We start from the raw sequence: 14,585 nt of genomic DNA, 5'->3' as shown, positions 1-14,585 counted from the left end.
TACATGACTGACCTGGACAAGTACATGGATACTTCTTTCCAGTTCCATATTTCCTGTTTGTCTGCTCACATGAAGTTGCCTGCATTCTTCCCTTGCCCTTTTGGCTCATTGTTAAAGTAGAAATTATGCCTTGTCAGCTTTATTATTTTTGGTTTTTGGACTGTAATGTCACTGCTGTTGTTGAGTCGTTTTCCTGTGGTGACACACCTACAGATCTGTTGAAATTAATTAGAACAGGGAACTCACCATCAGGTGCTGGGCCCTAGCCCTCAAGAACCAGCTAGATAAACAAAAGGAAGGAAAGATATTCATGTGTTTATTCACCTTTGGTAACTTCTTGTGTAGCACCCCTTGGCCTTTACCTGGTACTAATGGGGCGCTCCTGGGCTCTTTTAGTAACCCAAAACAACTTGACTAATAGTTTGTGTCTTCCCCTCTAATGTGTATACTATATGTCTAATAAACTCTTATTTTTTAATCTCTCTTTACTCTTTTATACTATATGAAATGAAAGCTTATTTACAAACCCTATTTAAATACCTTAATAACACTCAGAAGACCACGTCTTAAATATTAAATAAAAATGTTTACTTATAAAAATGTTAAATGTTTTTAAGTTAACCAAAAAGTATGAATTCTCAATGTTGTAAATACAAAACACAAAAAAATGTATTCCTTGAATACCTTTCAAATTAAAATGAAATAATCTCAATTTAGTTTACAGATTAACTCAAAATTCACCTTTGCAATTATCACTATTAAGCCCCCATAAGCTACATGAAAGCCATTCAGATTTAACCAATAGCACACAACCTTACAGTAATTCGAATGCAAAAATAAACCTGTGGGCCCACGCGCGCGCGCGCACACACACACACACACACACCAGTCCCAGCCGGCAACCTAACTCAGTGTCAAACTAAACGTAGCAGGCCTGGAGCGATGCTCGGGTTCGGTGTAGCCCAAAACAAAATGGCTGCTTCACTCACGTATGAGCCAAAAGGAATTAAACTTTGTACCTTAATCCAAATCGCTCGCATAGTGGGTAGTTCACCTCACCAACGATGTTTGCAGTCTCTGTAGCGATGACAGTCGATAATACCCCGTGGGTATGAAGTCTGGAATCTCCAAGCAGTTCGAAGAATCAACGCAGTTCTCCCGCAAGCAGCAGTAGAAGTCTCGTTCAATGCGCTTAGCATGAGTATCTAGCTTCAAAGGCTTCGTCGAGTTCACTCGCGTTAACTCTCAAATGTAAAGTTTTCACAGTCTCTGCTGTATAGTTCAGTTGCACATTCAGTCCGAATAAACTTTAGAACTAACACAGTCTCTGCATTCAAATAAAACTTTAGCCACGTTATACTTCTAACGCGAAGACGGAGGCAGCTTCCACCCTTCAGTTCGTCTTCTTCTCTCTCGCTTTCACATGGTTTTTGACCTTTCACCTCGGTAATATTCCAGTGTGTACAAATGTAGTAAAATAAAATACATTTTACACTCAAACGTCAAAATAATTAACTTTACAGCATACATTTCATTTCTCTAATGAAATGGTTACATTAGAAATTCAAACATGTTACATACTTAATTACGCATTACGTTTGACTTGTAACCCTAGTACACAGTACTACAATTCACAGAATTCCCATCTTCATTCCCAAAACAGCATCCTTAAGATATAAACTCTAAACTTATTCCCTTATTTATTCCTCTTATAAAGATAACGTTTTTAGTCCAAATGAATTATTATGAACTACATGAAATGTCTCTATTTTAATACTTATTTATCTAAGTGGCTTTTTATCACTGTGTTACACTTGGATGGATCCAGAGCCTATCCTAAGAGTCTGAGGCAGGAATATACCCTGAATAGGACACTAGCCACTGCAAGGCTTCATGGACATACACATTCACACACTCATTTGCACCTAGTTGGTCCATCTACTGGCATGGTTTATTATAGTGGGACGAAACCAGATACCCAGAGGAAATCCACAAGAACAAAGAAACAACATGCTAAAGGATGCACAGACAATAACCTGAGCTCAGTATTGAACCTTCCAGGCAATGTAGCGTTCATCAGTGGTGTTAGCAAATGCTAATAAAGCAGTCAAGCCAGTGCTACCAAATGCAAGTAGCACAGGCTAATGACCAAGAAACTAAGATCTCTGTCTTCAGATTCTTCTTCCATGCACATGTAGCAATGTCATAATTTCAAAGTGTGGGAAATAAGGAATTTTAAGCAGACTGTCACAGGACAGACAAGTCTGAAATGTTGTCTGTCCATCCAAATTTTAGCCTGTCCAAATGATGGGTCAAACGCTCAGAACAATGCAGCCAGGGGTTTGAGGGCCGCATTAGGGCCCCGGATGCTGAAGGGCTTTAGATGCCTGGAGATGGCTTCTCAGTTATTTACAGGCACATTTTTGTGATCTTCAAAGGCCAAATTACACTAGACATTAGTTGCTAATTACACTACAAATTGAATAGAATTTACAAGAAAATGTCAGAAGATTCAAGAAAAACATGCTTAAAGATCATAGGCAATGGTCGGAGGTGAAACGTAGAATATCAACTTTATTGTCTAGAAGAACAACCCAAAAAGCAAATTCAATCTTCCTAGTGTCTAATTTGTACCCTAAAATTGAATAAAACGGTTAAAATATACTGTTTTGCCCAATTTCCGAAAGTTTGTTTACATCTCACTTATGCACACTTTCGCCGCCAGAGGACAGTCATCGTGACATCATTTAAGGCAAACAGACTGGGAGCAGTTCTGTGTTTACTTGCGAACCAAGCACACGTGTACGGACTTTGGTCGTGAGAGGTTGTGTAAAATGTCTGAAAGCGATAGCAATTTTGAAGTAGGAATTCTCCAAATTGAATATCTTCTCCTCTTCCAGAAAAAGCCAATCCACTCTCTCTGTCTCTCTCCTCTCTCTGTAAAAGGTAAAAACTTCTTCCTGAACCGGTCCCGTTGTTACAGTTCACTGCACAACAATAAGGCATGGTTTTTCTTTGGAAATTCCTGAACGCACGTCTGCACTCAAGCCAAATGGCAATGTAAGTAAGTGGAACTGGACTCAACTCAAGCAGTTTGTTTGTCTTGAATGATGTCACGCGCCGAGTGGTCACGAAAATCACCGAACAGAAATTTGCCGCGATCCGTGCTAACTTATTTTAATTATTACTTATTAACAATACTTCTTGGGACCAGAAGAAAATTACAGAGGGTTTTTTAACATATAAAGTTTCAAATGTGTATAAATTGAAAACCATTGCCTATGACCTTTAAAGTTCTGCCCAAGAAAACAGTAGCACACACAGGTCAGTTCCATGTCTAGAAAAAAGTATGGGGGGCAATGATGTTCCAGTTACAAGTTTCTGGTACTCATATATAGGTACTATAATAACACTCATGAAACCTTATGTCAACAATGACTATTATTTATACTATGTTTATAATAAGTTTATAAGAAATGTACTAATTAGTAATACAACTATTTTACATAATAGAGTTGAAATTTTGAGTATTTGAGTCCAAGTAACTTTGTAACAAAATGACTTTTAAAAAGACTCAAAACTAGACATGGTCATATCATTTGGCGTTCAGACTAAAACCTGCTGGACTAGAACTTAGAAAATAGAAGAAATGAAAAACTTAAAATATAAATCTACATCCTACAAAGCATATGATTATGATGGTCATTCTTATCATGAATGAAAAAATGCACATAATAATAACAGTATAACCACTGCTTGGCAGTTTGGCACTTAACATAATACTGTACTGGAAAGTTTCATGTAAACTGAACTCTTAATCAAACAACTCGATCAATCAGATACTGTCAACCCTAAAACACTAGTTCAACTGCATTGTGCAATAAAAATAACAGTGAATACTAAGCGTATTATTATTCTCTTATTTAGTGTGCCACTCAGGGAGAGGGAGGTGCCTGTAAATTTTGGCAAGGCTAAGACCTCTGGTGGCCAACTTATGAATTTTTAAATCCTTGCGTGCGCTAGTAGCTGGAGCCAGGGCTCATGCTAAAGTGTTCTGTAATCCGCGCTCACTCCTGATGTCTGATAGGGACATGCCTGGGGACATGCCAATTCCCACACTGATTTCATATGAATAAAGTTTTGTTTTATTTTTGTGAACTTCCCCAAATCCCTCTATTGTAAAATATCTTAATTTGTTGGGTTCCGTTAATGGTTCCACTATTGTTTCTGATGGGGCATTAATTAATGTAACACACCTGTGGACATTATTGTGCTTGGGATGTCTGGAAAGGGGTAAGCTGGTTTCCTGCATGGACAATATGCATTAATACTGTATTTTTTATTTTTCCCAAGATATGATGTTTATTTTTTGATGTAAGAATGTTTTGACACACATCCACTGTTTGTATCAGATCAAATATGTAAATTTGCATCATAAAATTCTGTATGAAACATCGAGTATTTATCTGAGTAGCCATTTGGCTGGGTGCTAACTGGTGCATTATGTTGTAGGGATGCCAGAATTCTTTCCCCTATCTCTGTGTGTTGATTGTCCTGTCATTCATTGTTTTCCAGAATAAATGCTGACAGATCAATTCTTTGCCTTCTCTGCATCTATTAGCAGTGTTGTATAGTAACGAAGTAAAAATACTTCACTACTGTACTTAAGGACATTTTGGGAGATTTTGTACTTTTCTTGAGTTTTAAAATTTTTGAGAACTTTCACTTTTACTTCACTATATTTTTTAACTTAATTGCATACTTTTACTCCGATACATTTTCAAAGAGCTGTTTAGTTACTCGTTACAAAAAAAGAAAGGAAAAAAAAAACGTGTTTGTGGCAGCGGGGGCGTGGTCAAGCACCGGTCTGTGACAAGAGGGCGGAGTCAGGGAAGGTAAGTGGCAGAATCACTACACCTGACGGCAATTAACCTGTGTTTGTGTGTCTCCCCAGTGACCGCGCCCTATTTAAGGAGAGAGAGCGAGAGCAGAGGGAGCTCTCTCCACAACCAGATGACTGGAATGTGTGTGCGTGTGTGTGTGGCTGAGAGAGAAAGATATTCCCACTGAAAAATGAAAATAAAAGAGTTTTGCGAACTCAGTCTCTGTCCTGCCGTTCTCTGTGCTCCACCCACACCTAGTGAACCTTACAGTGGTGCCGAAACCCGGGATTCAGAGTAGAGCACCAGCCGATCAGCCCCATGGAGTCCTCCCCGTTCGCCGACCTGGTCCATGCCCTCGCCACGGCCCAGCAAAGCCAGCACCAGGCGCTCGTCACCCTCTGGAAGGAACAGGAGCGACACTTCGAAGCCCTGGTGCTGGCCCAGCAGGAAGACCGCGAGGCGTTCTGGCACCTCCTCGCGTCAGCGGGGTCCACCAGCGCTCCGGCCGCGGGCCCGTCTCCCCTCACCGTTACCAAAATGGGTCCGCAGGACGACCCCGAGACTTTCATCACGCTATTCGAACAAGTCGCAGAAGCCTCGGGGTGGCCGATGGAGCAGCGCGCAGTGCGCCTTCTCCCTCTCCTAACAGGAGAGGCGCAGCTGGCCGCACTACAGCTCCCCGCCGACCGCCGGCTGGCCTACGCGGACCTCCACTGGGCCGTCCTCCAGCACGTGGGGCGCACGCCAGAGCAACAGCGCCAGCGCTTCAGCGCTTTGCGCTTGGAGGAAGTTGGCCGGCCGTTCGCGTTTGGCCAGCAGTTCCGGGACGCCTGCTGGTGGTGGTTGAGGGCCGAAAACCACGACGCCGAGGGGATCATCGACCAGGTGGTGCTGGAACAATTCGTCGCTCGCTTACCAGCAGGAACCACGGAGTGGGTCCGGTGCCACCGCCCGGCGTCGCTGGATCAGGCAGTCGAGCTGGCGGAGGATCATTTGGCAGCTGTTCCGGCGGCAGGACAGCAGACGGCGTCTTCTCTCCTCTTCTCTCTCTCTCTCCCCCTCCTTCTGTGTCCCATCCTCGCCCCATTCCCCCACCGCGGAGACGGGGGCCGGCGCCACCCCAGCCGGCCCGCCACACCCGCGGTGCCCTCCCATTTCTCCTTTCTGTGTCTGTCTCTCCCCCACCTCAGGTGAGTGAGCCCCAGAACACCGGTGCAGAGGGAAAGCCCAGGCTGGTTTGCTGGCACTGCAGGGAGCTGGGCCATCTTCAACAGCGGTGCACAGCAATGGAAGTGGGCGCGGTGGTTCAGATCCCCAACGCGCCAGAGGCCGCCCTCGATCGGGCCAGAGCATATCACATACCGGTAAGTATCCAAGGGACTACATATCAGGCGTTGGTGGATTCTGGTTGTAATCAGACCTCAATTCGCCAAAGCCTGGTTCAAAACGAGGCATTGGGGGGAGCACAGGGGGTGAAGGTGTTGTGTGTGCACGGGGATGTTCACCGCTACCCTTTGGTGTCAGTCCACATTTTTTTCAGAGGGGAAAAAGCCATAGTGAAGGCGGCGGATAATCCTCGCCTTACCCACTCTTTAATTTTGGGGACTGATTGGCAGGGATTTCGGGATTTAATGACACATTTAGTGAAGAGTGGGTCCTGCCATTTAACAGGGGGAGGTCCCGGTGTCGCTTTGGTGGGAGCAGCTGTCACAGCCGTCTACGTCATCTCCGCGTCAGAGTGAGGAGCCGCCGGCTCCTCCTCTCTCTATTGGGGAATCCCTCGCAGATTTCCCATTAGAACAATCGCGAGACGAGACTCTGAGGCATGCATTTGACCAAGTGAGAGTAATCGATGGTCAAACGCTCCCGCCGAACGCCACCCCGTCCTTCCCCTACTTCGCGATTATGAAGGATAGGTTATACCGAGTGACGCGGGACACTCAAACTAAAGAGCGAGTCATGCAGCTTTTAATTCCGAAGAGCCACCGGGAATTGGTATTCCAGGCGGCTCACTTTAATCCCATGGCTGGACACTTAGGGCAGGATAAAACACTAGCCCGAATAATGGCTCGGTTCTATTGGCCAGGGATTCGCGGCGATGTCCGTAGGTGGTGTACGGCGTGCCGCGAATGCCAGTTAGTAAATCCAGTGGCCATTCCAAAAGCGCCTTTGCGCCCTCTGCCGTTAATCGAGACCCCATTCAAAAGAATTGGGATGGATCTCGTCGGGCCATTAGATCGGTCAACACAAGGGTACCGCTTTATATTAGTTCTAGTGGACTATGCAACGCGATACCCGGAAGCAGTGCCTCTTCGCAATATCTCAGCACGCAGTATTGCTGAGGCACTCTTCCGCGTTATCTCCCGAGTTGGAATCCCGAAAGAGATTCTGACTGACCAAGGCACCTCGTTTATGTCACGTACACTGAACGAACTGTATGGGTTATTGGGTAATAAGCCGATCCGCACCAGCGTGTATCACCCACAAATGGACGGTTTAGTTGAACGGTTCAACCGCACCCTCAAGAACATAATTAAAAAATTCGTAAGTGAGGACGCACGTAATTGGGATAGATGGCTTGAACCCTTGCTCTTTGCAGTGCGAGAGGTCCCCCAAGCCTCCACAGGGTTCTCCCCATTTGAATTGTTATACGGGCGTAAGCCACGCGGCATCCTAGATGTGCTGCGGGAAAATTGGGAGGAGGGACCTTCACCAAGTAAAAACGAAATCCAATACGTTATTGACCTGCGTGCAAAACTCCACACGCTCATGCATCTAACTCAGGAGAATTTGCGGCAGGCCCAAGAACGGCAAGCCCGCCTGTACGACAAGGGTACGCGCCTTAGGGAGTTCGCACCGGGAGAGAAAGTACTCATACTGTTGCCCACATCGAGCTCCAAATTAGTCGCCAAGTGGCAAGGACCCTTTGAGGTCACATGACGAGTCAGGGACATTGACTATGAGGTGAGGCGAACAGATAGGGGTGGGGCGCTACAGATTTACCACCTCAACCTACTCAAACTCTGGAACAAGGAGGTCCCCGTGGCATTGGTGACGGTGGTTCTGGAGAAGGCAGAGCTGGGGCCGAAGGTGCAAAAGGGAACATTGGCATCGCGTACCTCTCCAGTCCCCTGTGGAGACCACCTCTCCCCAACCCAACTCGTGGAGGTTGCCCAGTTGCAGACCGAGTTTTCAGACGTGTTCTCGCCCCTGCCCGGCCGCACCAACCTCATAGAGCACCACATTGAGACGCCCCCGGGGGTGGTAGTGCGTAGCCACCCTTACAGGTTACCCAAGCACAAGAACAAAGTGGTTCGGGAAGAACTCGAGGCCATGCTCAAAATGGGTATCGTCAAGAAGTCCCACAGTGACTGGAGCAGCCCGGTGGTCTTGGTACCCAAGGCCGACAGGTCGGTCCGGTTCTGTGTGGACTATAGAAAAGTCAACGCGGTGTCTAAATTCGATGCGTACCCAATGCCTCATATTGATGAGTTGCTCGATCGGCTAGGCATGGCTCGTTTTTACTCGACGCTGGATTTAACAAAGGGTTATTGGCAGATCCCCTTGACTCCATTATCCCGGGAAAAAACGGCCTTTTCCACACCGTTCGGCTTGCACCAATTCGTCACACTTCCGTTTGGGCTGTTTGGGGCGCCTGCTACGTTTCAGCGGCTGATGGACAGGGTCCTCCGCCCACACGCCACCTATGCGGCCGCATACCTCGACGATATCATCATTTATAGTAATGACTGGCAGCGGCACTTACAACACCTGAGGGCCGTCCTTAAGTCGCTGAGGCAAGCGGGTCTCACAGCCAACCCAAAGAAGTGTGCGATTGGGCGGGTGGAAGTACGGTATCTGGGCTTCCACTTGGGCAACGGGCAGGTGCGTCCCCAAATTAACAAGACAGCAGCAATTGCGGCCTGCCCGAGGCCCAAGACCAAAAAGGGGGTGAGACAGTTCCTGGGGCTGGCTGGCTACTATCGTAGGTTTATACCTAATTATTCGGACGTCACCAGCCCGCTGACTGATCTCACTAAAAAGGGGGCACCAGATCCGGTCCAGTGGACGGAGCAATGCCAGCGGGCTTTTTCTGAGGTAAAGGCTGCACTGTGTGGGGGGCCACTATTACACTCCCCTGACTTTTCTCTCCCTTTTATGTTGCAGACCGATGCATCGGACAGAGGGCTGGGGGCGGTTTTGTCCCAGAGGGTGGAGGGGGAGGACCGCCCCGTCCTGTACATTAGCAGGAAGCTGTCAGTGCATGAGGGGCGCTACAGCACTATCGAGAAAGAGTGTCTGGCGATCAAGTGGGCGGTCCTCGCCCTCTGCTACTACCTGCTGGGGCGCCCTTTCACCCTCTGTTCGGACCACACGCCCCTCCAGTGGCTCCACCGCATGAAGGATGCCAACGCGCGGATCACCCGTTGGTATCTGGCACTCCAACCCTTCAATTTTAAGGTGGTCCACAGGCCGGGGGCGCAGATGGTTGTGGCGGACTTCCTCTCCCGTCGGGGGGGGATTGGCTGCAGGCCGGACAGCCGCCCAGCCTGAGTCGGGCGGTGGGGGTATGTGGCAGCGGGGGCGTGGTCAAGCGCCGGTCTGTGACAGGAGGGCAGAGTCAGGGAAGGTAAGTGGCAGAATCACTACACCTGACGGCAATTAACCTGTGTTTGTGTGTCTCCCCAGTGACCGCGCCCTATTTAAGGAGAGAGAGCGAGAGCGAGAGCAGAGGGAGCTCTCTCCACAACCAGATGACTGGAATATGTGTGTGTGTGGCTGAAAGAGAAAGATATTTCCACTGAAAAGTGAAAATAAAAGAGCTTTGCGAACTCAGTCTCTGTCCTGCCGTCCTCTGTGCTCCACCCACACCTAGTGAACCCTACAGTGTTTTAACCCCACTGACTGCAACGAAGTCAGGACGTGCCTGGGCTTGTTCACCACTTGCGCATGACAACCAATAGGCTACACCTGTTGGCTTCACGCAGTAAGCAGAAAGCTAGCTTCGCAATCAACAGCCCTGATGGAAGAGGAGACGGAGACAGTAGCTACTTCGGCTACAAATGAAGAGGAACCTGATGATGAGCACCACTGGCCGTATTTGAACACAATGTTCTCTTACGTTGATGTGAAGGATTCGTCCTATCGAATGAAGTGCCTCTTATGCCTTCCAAAAAACGTGGAAATTCTATCTTATAGAAACTCCCCGTCCAATCTAAAGAAACACATCGAGGTAAGTTCTAGGTTTATGAAATTGTTACAGTATATTCCCATTTCAGCAACCATAGTATGAATATTCTAGACACAATTCTGAAACCTTGAGCATTCCTGTACAAACGAACTTTGTTCTTTGGTTCCACGCGGTTTTGGCATTTGTTGGCTGTAGCAGGCTACCTAGCTGCGAGCCTTTTCGGCTCAAGGAAAGGCATAGCTGTAAGTGTAAGGAGGACGAATAGGGAAAACTGGCATACAAGTTCAAAATGGAAAAAAACATTAACACAATTGAAACGAGCTTTGTGTGTGCTTCTGCTATCTAAGTAACAAAGCAAGGGTTAGCAAAGCTTGCAATTCTGTCTTGGTGAACTGCTACACTGTCGAATTTCAGTGCTAGCTGGTGCGATGCCCATGGCGACATAACCTACAGTTTGGTTTTGAATATTTGACATTCAAATACATTTAAGCTGTGATGTAAATCACAGATTCTTCAAACAATTTTTACTGTCTTCATGATAATCCAGACTATACTGCAAGACAGTAAATTAAACAAAATCATACTATGATTTTCTACTATCCTAAATATTACTATATCACAAGTTAAATGCTCTTTTTAAATAAGTCCAATTTTAAATATTCAATTCCAACCAGTTCATCATTGGCACTAAATGTAAACCTATGTTTTATGTGTACAGCATGTTTTATTTAGCAACTTAAGCAAATTGGTAAATGTGATGCACTGTTTGTAAGTAATGTGTGGGTGAGTTAATTTGTGTTCAGTTTGACTAAATATAGTGTGTGTCCTTTTTTTGTCTGTTTCAGAGAAAGCATCCGCACCATGTTCAAAAATACATCGAGCTGACCACAGCAAAGCGGAAAAGGGTCAGTGGAGCATCCACCACCAGCAAGCAGGCCACGTTAACACAGTCCTTGACCACGACACCTCAGAAGAGAATTGACAAGGCCGTCGTTAAATACGTTGTACATGGGCTTCGGCCATTTTCTGTAGTTGAGCAGGAACCTTTCAGAGAATTAGTTAAGGACCTTGTCCCTAATGCCAAAATGATGTCCCGGGTGACTCTCACCTCCATGATTGATGATGGCTTCAAACAAATGAAAACGGCTCTGACTGAGGCAATGAAGGGGGTCGACCACATTGCCACTACTACCGACTGTTGGTCTGTCAGAAGGCGAGGCTTCATCGGTGTTACTGCACACTGGATTGACCCTGAGACTCTTCAAAGATGTTCAGCGGTCTTAGCTTGCAGACAGTTGAGGGGTTCACACACATTTGACCTGCTAGCCAATGCTCTGAATGACATACACGCGGAATTTGAGATTCGAGGCAAGATTGTGAGGACGACCACTGATAATGGTTCGAACTTTGTCAAGGCTTTCCGAGTGTTTGGGGAAGATGAGAACAACAATGCAGAGGGAGTTGAGGAAGCTGAAGAGTCTGCACAGTCTGAAGAGGAAGACGATGGTGGAGTGGATGAGGACGAAGATGTACAGTACGTTGATACGGCAGCTCTTCTAAATGAAGATGATGGCTTTGAATTTCAACTACCGAGACACCAATGCTGTGCTTGTCGTATCTTAAATCTAATCACTAGTGAAGATTCCACAAATGCAACCTCCAATGATGCATACAAAAAACTGCACCATGCAATGTTTGGCAAGTGTTACGGCCTATGGAACAAATGTGGAAGATCCACACTTGCAGCTGAGATGATTGAAGATGTCTGTTCCATTCAGCTTCTAAGACCAAATAAAACAAGGTGGAATTCCTTGTTCATGGCCGTGGAACGCCTACTCCGGATTAATAAAGAGAAGGGAGAGGGGGCCCTAAGAGCTATTGCCACCGACCTGAAGGTCCCAATGAAAGTAGACCTAAGAATTATATGTTTTTTTATTAAAGTAAATATGGAATAACAGATACAGATAAACAAAACAGATTTCCAGTGTTTTTTGTTTTTCATCATAGGTGCTATTTTTTTCACATTGCATCAGAACTGTGAAATTTCTATTTAGTGTTCATGTATAATTCTTGGTTCCATCTAACAAATATCCGGGTGTCGTGTGTGTTCTTTTTTTGTCAACACAGGTTCAACCCAGCGGAACTTACATTTCTCACTGAATATGCTGCTGTAATGAGCCCTGTCGCCCAAGCAACCAACATACTGCAAGCAGAGACCAACGCACAAATGGGGTGGCTACTTCCTACAATCCACCTGCTGACGGTCAAACTCAACAAGGTCAAGTTGCAGCTGAAGTACTGCAGGCCTCTTGTTGATGCTCTACAGTCTGGAATTCAGAACCATTTTGGGCACATGTTCAGGGATGCTGAGCTGGTTGCAGCTGCAATTCTTCTTCCCAAATTCCGAACGACATGGACGAAGGACGACGCTACCATCAAAATGGGTAAGGCATGCATGTAGTTAAAAGTGTGTTTGTGTCTCGACACTTTGTAATATTAACAGTTTTGCATGTTTGTTGTAGGTGCATGAAATTGGACAATGAATGAGTGCAAAAAAATAAATTCAAATAATACTTTAATGTTTCACTTCCTTAGGCTGATATCACAACATGGTAGAAGGTTGCATTGCATCATTTAAGTACTGTAACTTTCTATATTTCAGGAATCGATTACATCAAGCAGCATATAGAGGATCCCTCCCTCCAGCCGGGTGCGACCAGGTTGAGTTCATCAGATGAGGATGACTTCTTCTCATCCCTGCAGGTGTCGAAGACCCAAGATGGTGCCAAACAGTTGGATGCCTACCTGTCCTGCTCAGCTGACCACATGGACTTGCTGAAGTCCTTCCCTTCTGTTTGCAAGCTGTCTGTCAAGCTCAACACGCCACTGCCAGCATCAGCAGTATGCGAAAGGCTGTTCAGCATAGCAGGGCTTGTTTTCAGCCCACGAAGAGTACGGCTAAATTCTAGGCATTTTGAAAGCCAGCTGCTTTTGAAGATGAACAGAAAGTTTTACAGTTTCAAGTGATGGCGGGGGTTATGTGCAAGGATGACCTCAAAGGAGGTTTAAGTTAGAGAGGAATGAATAAAAAGGTCAAGGGCAAAAGTGTGTATTGGGGATGGGGAAGTGGGGCTTGAATGTGCAAAAAGAAAATCTGTTGTTGCTATGTTAAATGTTGATTTAGTTTATAAAGTGCAATAACAGTAGCAGCTCTTTTTTGTTTTATATTTTGTCTTGATGGTGTGATGTACGCCTCATTTTCAGTACTATTTTATTTTTCAAAAAAAGGTTTCAAACTGTGGTCACCCTCTTCAGATGCCAGATAAGCTTCAGTTTTCTCCAAATTACTTTTTTCTTTTGATTATTATGACAGCAATTGGTCGTGTATGCACCTCCATAGTTTATAAAGTGCAATAACAGTAGCAGCTTTTTTTATGCTTTTTTTTCTTAATGGTGTGATGTATGCCTAATTTTCATACTTTCTCTTGGTTTAAAAAACAAAGGAAAAAAATGAGAAAAAAAAGTGTCAAAACTGTGGTCTCCATCTTCAGAGGCCAGATAGGCAGCTTCATTTTTCTCCCAATTTATTTTATTTATTTTTTTTGTTGTTTATAATGGTTGTGTGTGCACCTCTATTTTCAGCAGTGTAATTGCTTGTCATGAACCATTGGTGACAAATTACCTTCAGTTTACCAAAATATTAAAAATATTACAAATTCAGATTGCCTTTGCTTCTTTACTTTTACGTGTACTTTTAATTACATTACTTGAGTACATTTATTTTTGCATTACTTGTCATACTTAAGTGCAAGAAATGTCAGATACTTTAAGACTTTAACTCAAGTAACATTTCGGTCAGTGACTGACTTTTACCAAAGTCATTTTTAGAAGGGTACCAATACTTTTACTTAAGTGTGATTTCCCAATACTTTATACAACACTGTCTATTAGCCACACAGAAACTTTAAGTTATTATTAGAGGAACTGACTGGTTATATTCGGTTACACACACTCATTCCAGTATTTTCACTCAGAAAGTATTAATTTCCCTATGTAATTTACTTAGTTGCTTTTAAAGTGCTGATGACACGTTTTTGACATCTTTGGCGATGTTTTATAACATAAAAAGTAATTCCCGATGATACATATATTAATTCACGAAGGCGCCTATTTTACAAGTTATGATAAAAAACGCGGCTATTTGGGCAAATTTGACGGGGCTGCAGCACCCAGGAGACGAAGGAGGAGGAGGAGGAGCTATATGATGTCAGCGAAAGAACCTTCCTCCTAACTTACCAGTTTGTTGTTGATGCGGCAGGTGTTCAGTTTATCATTATTAGTATTTTTATTAGACATTATTATACATTATTATAATATGTATATAGTTATTATGCCTTCGCGTTGTGTTGCCGGCTTTTGCTCCAAAACCCACAAGGATGGGGTAAGTTTATTCAAGTTTCCCAGAGATCCCGAGCTGCATGCGAAGTGGGTGAAGCAAGTCAGGCACACTC

At 44.9% G+C, this 14,585-nt stretch overlaps 1 protein-coding gene across 1 annotated transcript; it reads left to right on the top strand.

Moving 5' to 3' along the window:
• Window positions 1-5,086: 5,086 nt before the first annotated feature.
• On the top strand, window positions 5,087-13,794 carry LOC132869252 (uncharacterized). The gene is made up of 4 exons (XM_060902590.1): window positions 5,087-6,247; window positions 10,920-11,969; window positions 12,202-12,518; window positions 12,737-13,794. Exons 1-3 carry the CDS (start codon window positions 6,170-6,172, stop codon window positions 12,232-12,234), a joined length of 1,161 nt encoding a protein of 386 aa, XP_060758573.1. The 5' UTR covers window positions 5,087-6,169; the 3' UTR covers window positions 12,235-12,518; window positions 12,737-13,794.
• The last annotated feature ends 791 nt before the right edge of the window (window positions 13,795-14,585 follow it).

The sequence above is a fragment of the Neoarius graeffei genome, chromosome 20 (assembly GCF_027579695.1).
Source record: "Neoarius graeffei isolate fNeoGra1 chromosome 20, fNeoGra1.pri, whole genome shotgun sequence".
In the NCBI taxonomy this organism is placed as follows: domain Eukaryota; kingdom Metazoa; phylum Chordata; class Actinopteri; order Siluriformes; family Ariidae; genus Neoarius; species Neoarius graeffei.
The sequence above is the reverse complement of the archived record's forward strand: the minus strand, read 5'-3'. Positions and strand labels throughout refer to the sequence as shown.